The following is a 15,636-nucleotide window of genomic DNA, read 5'->3' as shown; positions in this document are numbered from 1 at the left end:
ACTGAAACCTTTCAAATATGAAAGGCCTAGATAAATTGGACGTGAGAAGATGTTTCCAATAGTGGAGTAGTGTAGGACCAGAGGGCACAGCCTCGGAATACAAGGACATTCCTTGGGAACAGAGATGAGGTTAAATTTCTTTAGGCAGAGGGCGGTGAATCTGTGGGATTCATTGCCAAGATGGCTGTGGAGGCCAAGTCATTGGGTGTATTTAAAGTGGTTCTTGATTAGTAAGGATGTCGAAGGTTATGGGGAGAAGGTAGGAGAATGGGGTTGAGACAGAAAATAAATCGACCATGATGGAATGGTGAAGCAGACTGGATGGGCTGATTGGCCTAATTCTGCTCCTGTGTCTTATGGTCTTGTGGATCTAGATGTTTATTGATCTGGAACTCCACAAGCAGCAATGTGATCATGTGTGGATCATTTTTCTGGAAGTGCTGATGGAGAGATGTGTATCACTAAGGTTCAAGGCTCAACTTTGTTTGCCTCACACGTTTGCATATATTGGAAATTTATAAGATAACATAAGTGTAATGCCCTGATTAAGATTTTACTGTGTGTTCTACTGGTAGTGTTTGGGTTACTGTTAAAGATGAGAGGTTGTTGTTCAGCTTAGGAATGTTGAGTCAGCCAATTAGGATGGTGGAATTTAGAGAAGGTTCTAGGGAAAACTAGGCAGAGGTTTTGAGGTGGATACTGGGGTGGATTGAGGTCTTTTCAGCGGAAGATGGAGAGAGAAGAAGCTAGAGAGAACTGGTCGTAGGATTCGATCCAACTGGAATGCACAATTCGATGGAGTCCAAGATGGGAAATTCTAGTGGTGATCAGTGAATAGGAGTTGGTACCATGAGTGAAATGGACACATCCAGCTTTTGGAAGATCTGTGCTCCAAGCTTGTGAAGATTTGACTTTTTTAATTGTAATGAGCCCTTTAGTTTTTCTCTTATCTTTTTCTTTCTTTAATAACGGTTTCAGTTGACATTCATTAATACACCTTCTTTACAACTGAATGCTGTGTACAATCTGTTATTTCTTGGTGACGTATAATGCAAGTGGGCAATATTTACATGGTATTTGCTCAGGTTGGGGTGCGGGTGGTCGGAACATCCCAACTTCCTGATTTTGATGGAACTCAAGTTATACTGATCCTAGACACAGAAAGGTGGTTTTCTCAGCGCTGAGTCCAGTGGCAGTTAGTCCAGGGGCTAATGAGCCGTATTTCTATAGACGCCCAGTAAAAATGGGTTTCGTAAGAATAAAGAATTACAGAAAAATAAACTTGTAGGTTAAAGTACAGATATGAAATGAAGTATACACAATACCATGCATTTATAATGTATACAGCATTATGAGATATCGCTTACAGTATGGTGAAGTGACTGTGGGTAATACAGGGGTTTGGGGTGGTTAACTAGAATGGTTTGTTGCCCTTGAGCCACTGTAATAGTTGAGGTGCAGATATACCGAAATGCTGTTAGGGAGGGAGTTCCTTGATTTTGAACTGTCGATGGTGAAGGAACGGCGATATATTTGCAAGTCAGGATGATGGGTGGCTTGCAGGAGTACTTTATGCATGTTTGACAAACTTGACTTTGATGGCTAGTAACAAGCACTAATGAAGATAGCATGACTAATTCAAGGTGGTGGTGATCTGTCCTCTTGAGCCTCTGCATCACTTGTGTGAGTACACCCACAGTGCTGTTAGGGAAGGAGTTCAGGGTTTTAGCCCAGCGAAAGTGAAAGAACAAAGATACGATTGCAAGTAGTGATAAAGGGTCTTGGCCCGAAGTGTCAGTTATTTATTCTCTTCCATAGATGCTGCCTGACCTGCTGAATTCCTCCAGTGCTTCATGTGTTTCCCAGCATGTACAGAATTTCTTGAGTTTAAATTAGAATGGTGTGAGGCTTGGATGTTGAGGCTTGGTCATAACGCAGTGTGCCATGGGTTTTGATCCTTGCTAATTCTCTTTTCTCTTCCTTCTCAGAGATCATACACATTAATATTGGAAGCCTGGGACCAGGACAATGCAACATCTGGTGAGTAGCCCAACCTACAGAGGTATTTTTCCAACTTGTCTGGGCTCATGCTGCCTTTAAAATAAAAAAAACACATCTGCATTCAGGATTGTGCTGGCAGCTTTTGTAAAGGTGTGTTATGTTATGCATTTGCCAGGGGTAAAATAGATGTGGGGGTGGGGGATAGGCAATGGTTGGGGGTGGGTTTCTAAAAAGCAGTAGTTTTGAGAAGTTCAGACATGCAATAGATGGAAGTTCTAATTCCTAAAATGTTTTCTGATGACTAACTGTGCACACAGGAGAGTACATATATGCAATTTGAATGTTGTGCTTTAAAGAAAATGATTAACTACTGTAGGTAATTCTCCCCACCCACATCTTCTGTTTATTCTCTTGAAATGCATACCTGATTCCTAAAGTAACAGTAATTGCCAGTGGCAGTGTAAAAAAAATGCTTTACTCTGTATCTAACCTGTGGTGCATCTGCCCTGGGAGAGATTGATGGGATGATGTACAGTATTTAGGAGATCTGTTTGGTATCTAATCTGTGCTGTCTCTGCCTTGGGAATGTGATGGGGCAGTGTTGAGGGAGCTTTACCATGCACCGTAGTGTAGTGGTAAACTCAGTGATCATTGATCAGGGTTTGACTTCTGCCACTGTTTGTAAGGAGTTTGTACATTTTCCCTGTGACCACATGAGTTTTCTCTGGGTGCTCTGGTTTCCTCCTACATACCTAAGACATACGTGTTAGGGTTAGTGAGTTGTGGGCATACTATGCTGGTGCTAGAAGCATGGAGATGCTTGCACGATCCTCACTGATTTGAGTAGATACATACAATGTGTATCACTGTATGTTTCGGTTATTCATGTGACAAACTAAAGCTAAAGGAGCAGTGCCTTAGGAAAGTGGCATCCATCATTAAGGATCCCCACCACCCAGACAATGCCCTCTTCATGCTTACCATCAGCAAGGAGGTACAAAAGCCTGAAGGCACACACTCAGCAATTCAGGAACAGCTTCTCTTCCCCCACCCCCACCCCACCATCGGATTTCTAAATGGTCATTGAACCCATGAATACTACCTCATATTTTTATTATTTTTGTTATTTTGCACTACTTATTTTAATTTAACTATTTAATAAACATATTTTTAAGGTAACTCAGTTTTTTCTTTTCTATATAATTATCATGTATTGCATTGTACTGCTGCTAAAAGTTAGCAAATTTTATGACATATGCTGGTGATATTACATCTGATTCTGATTCTAATCACTTTAGTTTACACACACGAGATTCTGCAGATACTGGAAATCCAGAGTAACGTAGCACACAATGCTTGAAAAATTCAGCTGGTCAGGCAACTTGTTTGGAGAGGAATAAATAGTCGATGTTTCAGGCTGTGACACCTCAGGACTGCTGAAGGGTCTCAGCTCCTCGCAGTGAATACTACCTGACCGGTGTTCCTCCACCATTTGTGTGTGTGTGTGTGTGTGATAATTACTTGATCTTTATCTCTAAACCATAATGTCCCAGCACTGGGATTGTGAAAAGACTGGGTAGTAGGAGTTTGTCTAATCTGTGTTGCTTCTGTGTGTGAGTGTACCAAGAACAGTGAAAAGCTTCTAGTTGTGTTCCATTCAGACAGATTGTTCCATACACAAGTATGCTGAAGTTGTGAAAAGGAAAGTAGAACTCAAAATATAGTGGTACATGCTGCCAAGGGTGGTGGTACAGGCAGATACATTTGGGACATTCAAGAAACTCTTGGATAGGCACATTGATGAAACAAAAATGGAGGGCTACATGGGAAGGAAGGGTTAGATTGATATTGGAGTAGATTTAAAAAGTCGGCATGGTAGTGTAACGGTTACCACGACATTATTACAGTTCAGGGTGTCGGAGTTTGGAGTTCAATTCCAGTCCTTTGTAAGGAAGTTTGTATGTTCTTCCCATGACCATGGGTTTCCTCTAGGTGTTCCAATTTCCTTCCACAGTCCAAAGGCGGGTTGGTTGGTCATTGTAAATTGTCCTGTGATTAGGCTTGGGTTAAATAGGTGGGTTGCTAGGTAACTCTGCTCATTGTGCTGGAAGGGGCTGGTCAGCACTATCTTTAAATAATAAAATAAGCATGGACTGAAGGGCCTGTACTGTACTACACTGTTCTACGTTCTATATTCTGCAGTGGTCCAGAGAAAGCGCAGGGAGAGGCACAAAGAGGCAGTACTCGCTGAAAATAGGTGAAGGGAGCTTTACTGTGTTTAACCATAAGACAGGAGCAGAATTAGGCCATTTAGCCATCGAGTCTCCTCTGCCATTCGATTAGTTGATTTATTATCCCTCTCAACCCCATTCTCCTGCCTTCTCTCCATAACCTTTGATACCCTTACTAATCAAGAATCTGTCAATCTCCACTTTAGATATACCCAATGACTTGGCCTCTACAACTGCCTGTGGCAATGAATTCCACAGATTCACCCACCCTCTGACTAAAAAAAAAAATTACTCCTCATCTCTGTTTTAAAGGATGTCCCTGTATTCTGAGCTGTGCTCTCTGGTCAAAGACTTCCACTATTAACAGCCCTCTCCTCACCCACTCTCTCTATTGTTGTCCTATTGCACGTTCCCAGACCAGGGGCAATGTAGGGGAGCTTTACTCTGCATTCAGCTCACACTATCCTGCCGTGTACCTGGATGTATTGAACTTTACACTGGTGCCTTCTACATGGAGCTGCAAAAGGGGCTGCAGGCAAGTATTTTCCTTCCCAGTGCTGTGCACTGTGAAGAATTGGCAAGTCTTGACCAAAGAATAAAGGAAGTTAAAGGAAGTCTTAGTTGATTGGGAAATAGTTGCTGAGATCTGGACAAAGGGGAGGTGGGGTAAATTAGATTGCTCTTTGTGTACTCCCTACTGAAGATTTCTTTAAAGATTTTATAATCAAGCTTTGAATTCAAGTTCAGAACTGGTTATGTACAAACAGAAGGAAGTGATGCAAATAACAGATACAAACGTATTCAGAGAGAGAGAGGACAAGGTCTGGCTTTCTTTCTGATCAGTATATTTGCTGATGGTTTGAAGGTTGGTGGAACTGTAGATCATGTAAATATTGTAGATTACAACAGGACATTGATAGGATGCAGACTGGGCTGAGAAGTGGCAGCTGGAGTTCAGTATGGAAGAGCGTAAAGTGATTCACTTTGGAAGGCCGAACTTGAAAGCAGAATACAGGGTTAATGGCAGGATTCTTCGCAGTGTGACAGAACAGAGAGGCCCTTGGGTCCATATCCCTAGATTCCCCCGTTGTTCATCGGGTTGTTAAGAAGGTGTATGTTAGTCGGGCGATTGAGTTCAAGAACCAGGAGGTAATATTGCAACTCTATAAAACATTGGTTAGACCCCACTGGAATATTGTGTTCAGTTTAGTTGGCTCATTATAGGAAGGATGTGGAAGCTTTAAAAAGAGTGTAGATGACATTTACCAGGAATCTGCCTTGATTAGAGAGCATGTCTTTTGAGGTTAGGTTGAGCAAGCTATGGCTTTTCTTTTTGAAGTGGAGGAGGATAAGAGGGTGACTTGATATAGGTGTACAAGATGATAAGAGATATAGATCGAATGAACCCCCAGCAACTTTTTCCCAGGGCAAATAAAGCTATTATGCGGGGGCATGACTTTTTAAGATGATTGGAGGAAAGTATGGTTGTACTATTCTATGTTCTTGTAGCAATGTTGCAGTAAGAATGCTGCTGCTTATAGATGAATTGATTATGTTTAAATCCACTGAACTTGGAGTGGTGTTCTCCTTGGCCTATAGCAGATGTGTGCAGTTACAGTGGGTACAGGGTCCTGGCTGCATTTCCCATCTCTGAACAGGAGTTCCCGGTGTGAGGAGAGTTTCAGTCAATTGAGTTGTGCTCAGCCCTGCTGTTCTAAAGTGGTGAATGGTCTTGACGTAGATTGGCAGGGAAGCTGCAGCTGGAAGTCTCAGGATTACCCTGCAGCTGTTGGGTGCTTATCGAGGGGGAAGGGGAACATGAAAAATGGAGGCCGCTAAAGTTCCTAAATACTGAATTTCATAGCCTGGGGCTGGGAGGAGTGAAGTGCCTAAATTTTATAGGGAGGTATTTTAGCTAGGGTTATATATACACAGAGTTATTTACAGCTTACTGTGTGTCATCATATCAAAAGATGTCTTGGTAATTGCTGCTCTGGTTATAAAGAGATCCTATCAGAATCGGGTTTATTATCACTGATGTATGTCGTGAAATTTGTTATTTTGAGGTAGCAATATAGTACAATGCATAAAATTTCTATAATTATAATTTATCTATCTATACTATACATGATTTTTTGCTTGTTTTTGCGCTGTGTACATAGTGTAAATATAAATTAAATGAAGTACAAAAAGAACAATAAAATAATGAGGTATCGTTCATGGTTCATTGTCCATTTGGAAATCTGATGGAGGGGAAGAAGCTCTTCCTAAAATGTCATATGTCTGTTACAGTTTAGGTCATAGAACATGATACCTGTAAAGGTTGGCATGCTCAGCATATTGAGACATACACATACATTATGGAGATGCAATTCTTGAAATGTTTCCACTGTCCCTTGACCTACTGACAGTGAGCACGATTGTGCTTCATCCCAGGTTGACCCTGCTGCCAACCAACTCATGTCTTTAACTGACCCTGAATGGGTGGTGGTTGGTTTGAGGAGATGCGATCTTGTGCACATTTTGAGAGTGACCACACTTGAAAAGTGAATTAGAATCGGGTTTATTATCAACGACATACATCATGAAATTTGTTGTTTTGCAGCAGCAGTATAGTGCGGTACATAAAGATCATGGCTATAATAAGAAATAAATGAAAAAAATAAGTATTGCAAAAAGATAGCAAAGTAGTGAGTAATACACACAAAATGCTGGAGGAATTCAACCGATCAGGGAACATCTAGGAGATGACTAAATAGTTGACAGAACTAGAAAGCCAGAATAAGAAGATGGGAGGAGGGGAAGGCATACAAGATGGATGGTGATAGGTGAGACCAGGTGAGGGGGAAGGTGAGTGGGTGATGGAGGGTGGGGGGGGGTGGGGGAATGAAGTAAGAAGCTGGGAGGTGATAGATGTAAAGGGCTGAAAAAACATTCTGATAGGAATGGAGAGTAGACCATGGGATTAAGGCAGCGGTTCCCAACCACTGGGCCACAAAGCATGTGCTACTGGGCCGTGAGGAAATGATATGATTTGGCGATATGAGTCAGCTGCACCTTTTCTCATTCCCTGTCATGGCCACTGTTGAACTTGAACGCACACGAGATCATCAGTGACCCAACGCAAATGACCAAGACGTGCAAAGGAATGGGTCCGTGACCCATTTGTGGATGTCCCCGGTGAATCATCCATGTCAGCACGGGAAGAAGATCAACTCGTCGAGCTTGCAAATGACGCTGGGCTGAAAAGTATGTTTGACATAACATCTCTGCTGGCATTCTGGATCAAAGTCAAGGCTGACTATCCTGAGGTAGCCACAAAAGCACTGAAAACATTGCTTCCATTTCCAACATCATATCGCTGTGAAGTGGAGTTTTCTGCAATGAATGCAACGAAAACTAAATTGCGGAATAGACTGGACATAAGGAACCCCCTTCGAGGATCGGTGTCTCCCATCACCCCACGATAGGACCGTCTTGTTGTAGGAAAACAAGCCCAGGGCTCCCACTGATTTAGCGATATTGGTGTGTTGCAATGATTTTATATGTTCATACAGGGAAGATGTGTGCTGTGTGTTTAATATCCAAACGTTACTTAAAATGTTATGATGCTATTGACTTACAAGTGACTTATAATTGACTTATCACTATATTCATGCGAGGAAAATATGCGCTGTGTTTTTAATAAATTCATTAGATAAACCCTTTTAGAAATGAAATTGAGTGTATTAGCCACTTATAAGTGACTTATCACCTGTATTTCGGTTGTGATTAACACCCCCAACTAGGGTTGCCAACTGTCCCGTATTAGCCGGGACATCCCGTATATTGGGCTAAATTGGTTTGTCCCATACGGGACTGCCCTTGTCCTGTATTTCCCCCGCTAAGGTAGAGCGTTCCTATGAAACCTTTCATGCCGAAATGGCATAAAGCGAAGAAGCAATTACCATTAATTTATATGGGAAAATTTTTGAGTGTTCTGAGACCCAAAAAATAACCTACCAAATCATACCAATTAACACACACACAGGTGCCTGCGCAATGCTTCATGGTCATGGTAGTCTTTCTCGGGGTAAACACAACGCATTTGACTACTAGTCTTGTCCGTTGGCAACCCTCCCCTCCCCACTCCCCCCCCCCCCGGGTCAGTCAATAATAAACCGGTCCGCAGTGCAAAAAAGGTTGGGGACCCCGGATTAAGGGAATGAGTGGTGAGGTAGAGTTCATGACCTGTTCAGAAATCTGATTGTGGAGGATAGGAAGATGTTCCTTACAATATTGACAGTGTCTTCAGGTTCACGTACCTTCTCCCTGATGATAGCAATGAGAAGAGAGTGTATCCTGGGTGAAGTAACATTAAGGCAATTTGGGATATCCTCAGGTTGTGTAAAACTGCATGTTATTTTGGGAGGAAAATCTTGCTACAGGAGTTGGATTCTGAAATTTGTTAATGAAAATGAAATGGGAGGTTTTTTAAAGCTTTCAGTGGGTCATGAAAATAACCCACTTTCATTAAACATTTGTACTTATAGCATTTTCTGTATAGTATTGAGGTACAGTATGCCACAAAGGTGAAGTTTTTAAAATAGTGTTTGGAGCAGATTGATGGGTTAAGATCCCAGTACCTTCCGTGTGTCTCATATTGATTTCATTGTTTTGGGATTAGGCCAGCACTTATTTGCCCCTCTCCAGTAGCCCTTGAGAAAGTACACTATTCCTCCATTAGTGGAGTGAGTCCCACATTTTGTCCCAGGAGTTGAGTATTTCAAATTCAGGTGGTGTGAGGCTTGCAGATGAGCCTTTCATAGACACTACAGCACAGAAGTGGGCCCTTCAGCCCATCTAGTCCATGCCAGACTGCCTCGTCCCATCGGCCCCCATTTGGACCAAAGTCCCCCATACTCCTCCCATCCATGTACTTAGCCAAACTTCTCTTAAATGTTACAATTGAATCTGCAACTCGTTCCACACTCTCACCACTCTCTTGAGTGAGGGTCCCTGTTGGGTTCCCCTTAATATTTCACTTTTCATCCTTAACTTATGACCTTAATTTCCACCTCAGTGGAAAAAGCCCATTTGAAGTTACCCTATCTATACTCTTGCCTCCATGATGGTATGCCTGCAGCTTTTGCCTTTGGCAGTGACATTAAGTAGATGAAGTAAGCATTTTGTACAAGGTACATTACCCACTGGTGGTGGAGGGAATTAATGTGTATGATAGTGGAAAGGGTGCTGGTCTAGAGAGTGGTGAATCGGTGGAATTCATTGCCACAGGAAGCTGTGGAGGCCAGGTCATTGGGTGTATTTAAGGTGGAGGTTGATAGGTTCTTGATTATTCAGTGTGAAAGTTTGAGGAAAAGGCAGGAGAATAGGATTGAGAGGAAAAATGGATCAGCTAGGATGAAATGGCAGAGCAGACTTGTTGGGCCAAATGTACTAATTCTGCTCCTATATCTTGTAGTTTGCCTCAGATGGTGTTGAGTTTCTTGAGTTTTTAGAGCTGAACTTGTTCAGGTAAGTGAAGAAATCCCATTAGCTCCTGACTTGCACCTTGTTGATGGTGGAAAGTCTTGGGGTGTCATTAATTGACCAACATGGCACAATATATCCAGCTCTTGAATTGTTGCAGGTTCAATTGAGTATGACCCCAGGATGTTCGTGGTGGGGGACTGTGCAATGGCAATGCAGTTGACTGTGGAAAGTAATTTGGTTTATTATTGTCTCGCACAAAGCAGAAAAGGTCTTTTCCATGCCATCCAGGGTGGTGCAGTAGTGTAGAGCGCAGTGCTTTACATTATATTAAGGTTAGATTCCTTCCTCTCTCTGTGAGGAGTTTGTATTTCTTCCCCTGACTCTGTGTGGGTTTCTTACGGGTGCTCCTGTTTCCTCCCGTTTCCTCCCACATTCCAAAGACAGCTGGCATTAGTAAGTTGTGGGCATGCTGTGTTGGTATCAGATCACTTTCACTTGCATATTCTTGCTGATTTGACTTGACGTGAATGACACGTTTCACTGTTTTTATGTACAATACATGTAACAAATAAAGCTAACCATTCTTTCTAACCATGTAGATCATTTAATCACATGAGTGTATTGGTGTAGTACAAGTAAAAGGGACAATAGATTGCAGAGTAGTGTTACAGTTTCACAGTGACAGTGCAGGTAGACAATATGTAATTGCAAGGCCATGACGAGGTAGATTGTGAGGTTGAGTCCATTTTAACGTATCAGGCGAGCCTAAAGTGTGAAAGTGTGGCAGAAGCTGTCCTTAAGCCTGGCAGTATGTACTTCCAAGCTTTATCTTCTGTCTGATGGGAGAGGGAGAAGAGAAAATGTCCGGAGTGGGTGGGGATTTGATTATGCTGGCTGCTATACCGAGGCGAAGAGAAGTGTTGTTGGTCCATGGTGGGGGGGGGGGGAGGCTGGTTTCTGTGCTGTATCCACAACCCCCTGTAGTTTCTTGTGGTTGTGCTTTGATATTCTAGTTATTTTTACTTGTTTAGAGATGCAACATATTGGAGAGATATTTTCAATATTATTTCTAAGGTATTAAATATAGATATCTCTCCTCACCCTATTACTGCTATCTTTGGACTACCTAAAATTTCTAGTAATCTTTCCCCTTCAGCCCGTAGAATGATTGCATTTCTTACTTTAATGGCGAAAAGATGTATTTTACAACATTGGAAAGAGCTTAATGCTCCAACTACCTTTTTTTGGTTTTCTCAGACGATTTTATGTTTGAATCTGGAGAAAATTAGAAGTAATCTTTATGATTCTTCATTTAAATTTGAACAGATTTGGGGACCTTTTATTCGATATTTTCATTTAATGTAATATTTACCCTTCTTGTTTTTTTTTTCACTGTTTTAATGGAGGTCGGGATTGAGGACGTGATTTTAAGTTTAACTCTGTTTGGTTTCAAGTTAGCCCATTGCTTTGCTTTGCTTTTAGTTAGTTGCACGGTGGGTTTTTTTTTTGGGGTTTTTTTTTCTTTTTTTTTCCATTGATATATATAAAATCTAGTATACTATTATGTTATCTTGCTTTCTTATGCTTAAATTACATTGTTTGTAGTATTTTCTTTTTGGTATTGTTATCTTTTGGAATTTTATTATACTTTAACATTGTATTAATGTTTATATGGCTTACCTTTTTTGTATACTTACTCAATAAAAAGATTTAAAAAGAAAGAAAAAGAGATGCAACATGGTAACAGGCCATTTTGGCCCTACGAGCCCACGCCTCCCAGTTACACTTATGTGACCAATTATAACCTGTACAACTTTGGAATAAGACCATAAGACATGAGAGTAGAATTAAGCCATTTGGCCCATCGAGTCTAGCCCATCATTCCATCATGGCTGATTAATTATCCCTTTCAACCCCATTCTCCTGCCCTCTCCCTGGAATGTTGATGTTATTGCTTGGCACCTGTTGATTGAAGGTTCTTGCTGCTTGAATTTTCTTTGCATGCAATAATGGACTGCTCCATTTCCTGAGGAGTCGTGAATAAAATTGAATATTGTTCACTGATGATTGAACATCTCCACTTCTTACTTGTAAAGCGGCTGAAGATGGTTGAGTCTCGGGCTCTGTCCTGCAGCCGTGGGATGGAGGGTGGGGGGGCTTGTGGAGAAGAGGTGATTGCCTTCCAACAACCACCATTACCTGTCCTGTGTGCCAGGTGTCTCTCCAGCTGATGGGGCTTCATGACCACCTCATTTTTGCTGGGCATGAAGCTCATCAACTCTGAATTGATGCTACAACCTTTGGACTCACTTTCATGGTTTCTATCTCATGTTCTCAGTATTATTTATTTACTATTTATCTATTCCTGTTATTAATATATTGGCATAGATTGTCTTTGTTTGCACGTCGGTTGTTAGCCTCTGTGTGTAGTTTTATATTGATTTCATTGTATTTCTTTGTTTTATTGTGAATGCATGCAGGTAGAAGAATCTTAAGGTAGTGTATAATGACATATATGTACTGTGATAATAAATTTCTTTTGAACTTTGAGGCTTGATGCCGCACTTCCATCAGATGATATCCATGTCAGTCTGTGTGCCTCCCCCCTCAGAAATTTGGCTATTGGTCCAAGGTTTGTAGCTGGTAGCTATGTAGCTTCAAAGTTCGTAGCTGGGGTAACCTGGTGAAACCCAGATTGGGTCCAGTGAGTAGGTCATCTATGAGTTAAACGCTGCTGTCAGCGTGTTCCATGGCTTTGAGTTACAGCTGACAGATGGGTCAGTAGTTAGTTTGATTGGAGTTGCCCTGCTTTCTGGGCAATTTTCCACATTGTAGGGTAAATACCAGTGTTGTAACTGTACTGGAACAGCTTGGCTCGAGGCACAGCTAATTCTGGAGCATATGCCTTCAGTACAACTGCTGGGATATTGTTCCATTGCCAATCAAGGATTAACTTTATTTGCCATGTACATTTACATGTACATTTACATGCACAGTGGATTCTGGTTAATTGGTCCATTGGTTAATAGGGGCAGCCACTTATTTGGGACCACTCTCAAAGAACAAAAACAAATCGAGAAAATAGCTGGGACTCCATTTGTTTATTTGGGACACTATGCTGCATAGTTGGAACAAGAGACTTGCTGAACTGTTTCGAACTAGCATCAGTTGCATGAACCTGTATAGCCATTAGACATTGTGCTATGCTTAGAGCAAACAGCTTTTAAATCGTGTTGTTTGTGTTTGTTCAAAAAGCTGTGATTTTTGTGTCTGATAGTTGGCGAGAAATAAGTAGCAAGACCATTTAGAATTATTTTGTTCAGTGGTTTCAACCATTCAGACTTGGAGATGGCAGAAGCAGCTGAGTGAAAATGAAACAATTGTCAATACTTCAGGTTAGGACCTACGAAGATCTGAAGGTATTGCTAATCACCTTGAATGTCATAATGAAAATGAAGATTTGGAGGATGCAATTGTCGAGAGCACTGTATAAAGGCAGTCTATTATTTGCAGTAAGTATGTAATACTTTTCACTTACAGTCAATCAGAAAACTACAGCATGTTGGTTGTCTGTCATATCCAACGATGACAGTGAAACCTGTGTGAGAGTTAAAGTGGAAAAGCTATTGCACTGGGACAGTTTCACCCTCTCAACCTCAGAAATCCAGATCCAGTGGTATGAGTAGTCGTCATCCTTTGTTACAGTGGATAACCATAACTTTTTATCTGCCTTATCATGCCTTTTCTCTCCATGAAGTGTTGCAGTTCTGCCACTTTGGCTGTTGGATCTCACTGTTCGCCCAGTCGAACCAGAGCTGACTTCATATGCAAACACGAGGGATTCTGCAGGTGCTGGAAATTCAAGCAACACACATCACAGTTGCTGGTGAACGCAGCAGGCCAGGCAGCATCTCTAGGAAGAGGTACAGTCGACGCAGGCCAGGCAGCATCTCTAGGAAGAGGTACAGTCGACGTTTCAGGCCGAGACCCTTCGTCAGGACTAACTGAAGATCTAGTAATCTCTTACTAGCTCTTTCTTCAGTTAGTCCTGACGAAGGGTCTCGGCCTGAAACGTCGACTGTACCTCTTCCTAGAGATGCTGCCTGGCCTGCTGCGTTCACCAGCAACTTTGATGTGTGTTGCTGACTTCATATGCTAGGACAGGCACGTCTCAATTCTGTCGGGGTATGAGGCCTTCTGGCTACCCTCACCTAGTTTAGCCTACCTGTTGAAATGGTGTACTGGGATGTGGCTGTTGTCGCATACAAACAGCTACTTGGAGTCACAGGTGAGAGCTGAGTGTCAAGTGGGAACCAAAGGTGAGTGAGCTGCCCCAGGATGGACATGACAAGGCACTTAACCAGAAGTGCCATCCCTCCCTGGACACCCCAGACTTGGCAGATGAATTCCTCTGTCGATAACTACTGAGAAAAGGGCATGCCCTGGGTACCGGGGATCCTTAATAATGGAGTACACAGTTTTATTGTACTGTAGTAGCATTGTACCCAATGTTGTAGTCAGCCTTGGACAAAAATGGAGTAGCTCATAGAGCAGTTGCCACAGCTCTGGCAGCCTGGGTTCATTTCTAAGCTCCAATGCTGTCCGTGTGGAGTTTGCATGCTCTTCCTGTGACTGTGTGGGTTTCAGCCCACATCTGAAAGATGTGCAAGTTGTTAGATTGATTGTCTGCTGAAAGTGACCCCTCGTTTGTAGGTTTGGGGTAGGATTTGAGGGTGTGGGGAAGCTGATGAGAACGTAGGAAGAATAAGAAAGGACTGTATTGCGTGGAGCATACTGCCTGTTGGAGGCAGAGACTTTTACAACATTTAAGAATTTAAACAAATAGCTGAATTGCCAATGTGTAAATGGCCATGCAGCTGACATATGTAAATGGAATTAATGTGGTGTCAGAGTTGATGTGGTGGGCTGAAGGGCTGAGTTTACAGCTCTGATGTTCACTCAAGCGTCAGTTACAGTGTCGTAATCTTGCCTGCACATTTAAACCAGCTGCTTTTTCAACGGGTAATCCTTTCACCAATGTGTTTTGCATAGCCTGAGGCCAGTCGTGTTTTTAAACATCAGTAAATTTGAACAAGTAATACTGTAACTTGACATGAGACATTGCCAGACTTGTGTGGAAATGTAGCTTCCTTTTATGCCAGCTAAAAATTGTTAAATTGAAATATTCCCTGGTTTGTTGTAACTCTGCAGCAAGGCACATTGTTATTTTGCGCTGTAAAAACGGGAGGATGAGTGTTATTTGCAGCTTCAGCCAGTTGAATTTGAGGAGGTCCAAAACGACTTGCATTTCAATAGTCTTTCATAACCTTGGGCAATCCCAATGAATTAGGCTACGTCCACACTAGACCGGATAATTTTGAAAACGCCGATTTCACGTAAAAATGATAGGCATCCACACCAGGCGTTTTTCAAAAATATCTGCGTCCACTTTAGAACGTATATTTGGGCGAATCTCCTCCTACTGGGCATGCGCAGGACACACAGAAAACAAGCGAAGAGGAAGCAGTATACTTGGTGCGTGTTTGTCCAGTTACAGATTGGAATAACTTCAAAGGAATTGCTGTTGGCTCTCATGCAGGAGGACTTAAAACTTAAAAACAAAAAATACTGGAACGTATGGAGGCAATTGACAGGGAGTTCACGGACAGTATGACCCGACTGACGACGAACGTTGAAAAATTCTGTTGCATTAATAAAGCACCTTGTTAAATGTATAAAATATGTCTGCATCAGTGTTATCTTGTATTTCCATACAATGTTACATTAGGCTGTTACACATCTATTGTTAGAGAAGTACTTACATAAATAGGTAAAGCACCTTCATACAAGCAAGGACAGAAAACAGGGCAAAGTGAGTATACTTATTTATTCAGTAAGCTATGGGTCAAAGTATCTGGAGAGTACATTTCTA

The 15,636-nt window shown here is 41.9% G+C and overlaps 1 protein-coding gene across 3 annotated transcripts in view; it reads left to right on the top strand.

Moving 5' to 3' along the window:
* The window catches only part of LOC134345175 (protein jagged-2-like), a 261,826-nt gene that overhangs the window by 96,245 nt on the left and 149,945 nt on the right, over nucleotides 1–15,636 (top strand). For all 3 annotated transcript variants that reach the window (XM_063045417.1, XM_063045425.1, XM_063045408.1), the window contains exon 3: nucleotides 1,989–2,040. In XM_063045417.1, coding sequence (XP_062901487.1) covers nucleotides 1,989–2,040 — 52 coding nt within the window. The remainder of the gene's footprint in view (nucleotides 1–1,988; nucleotides 2,041–15,636) is intronic.

The sequence above is a fragment of the Mobula hypostoma genome, chromosome 1 (genome assembly GCF_963921235.1).
Source record: "Mobula hypostoma chromosome 1, sMobHyp1.1, whole genome shotgun sequence".
NCBI classification, from domain to species: Eukaryota; Metazoa; Chordata; class Chondrichthyes; order Myliobatiformes; family Myliobatidae; genus Mobula; species Mobula hypostoma.
Note: the sequence above shows the minus strand (reverse complement) of the source record. Positions and strands in the feature narration are given on the sequence as shown.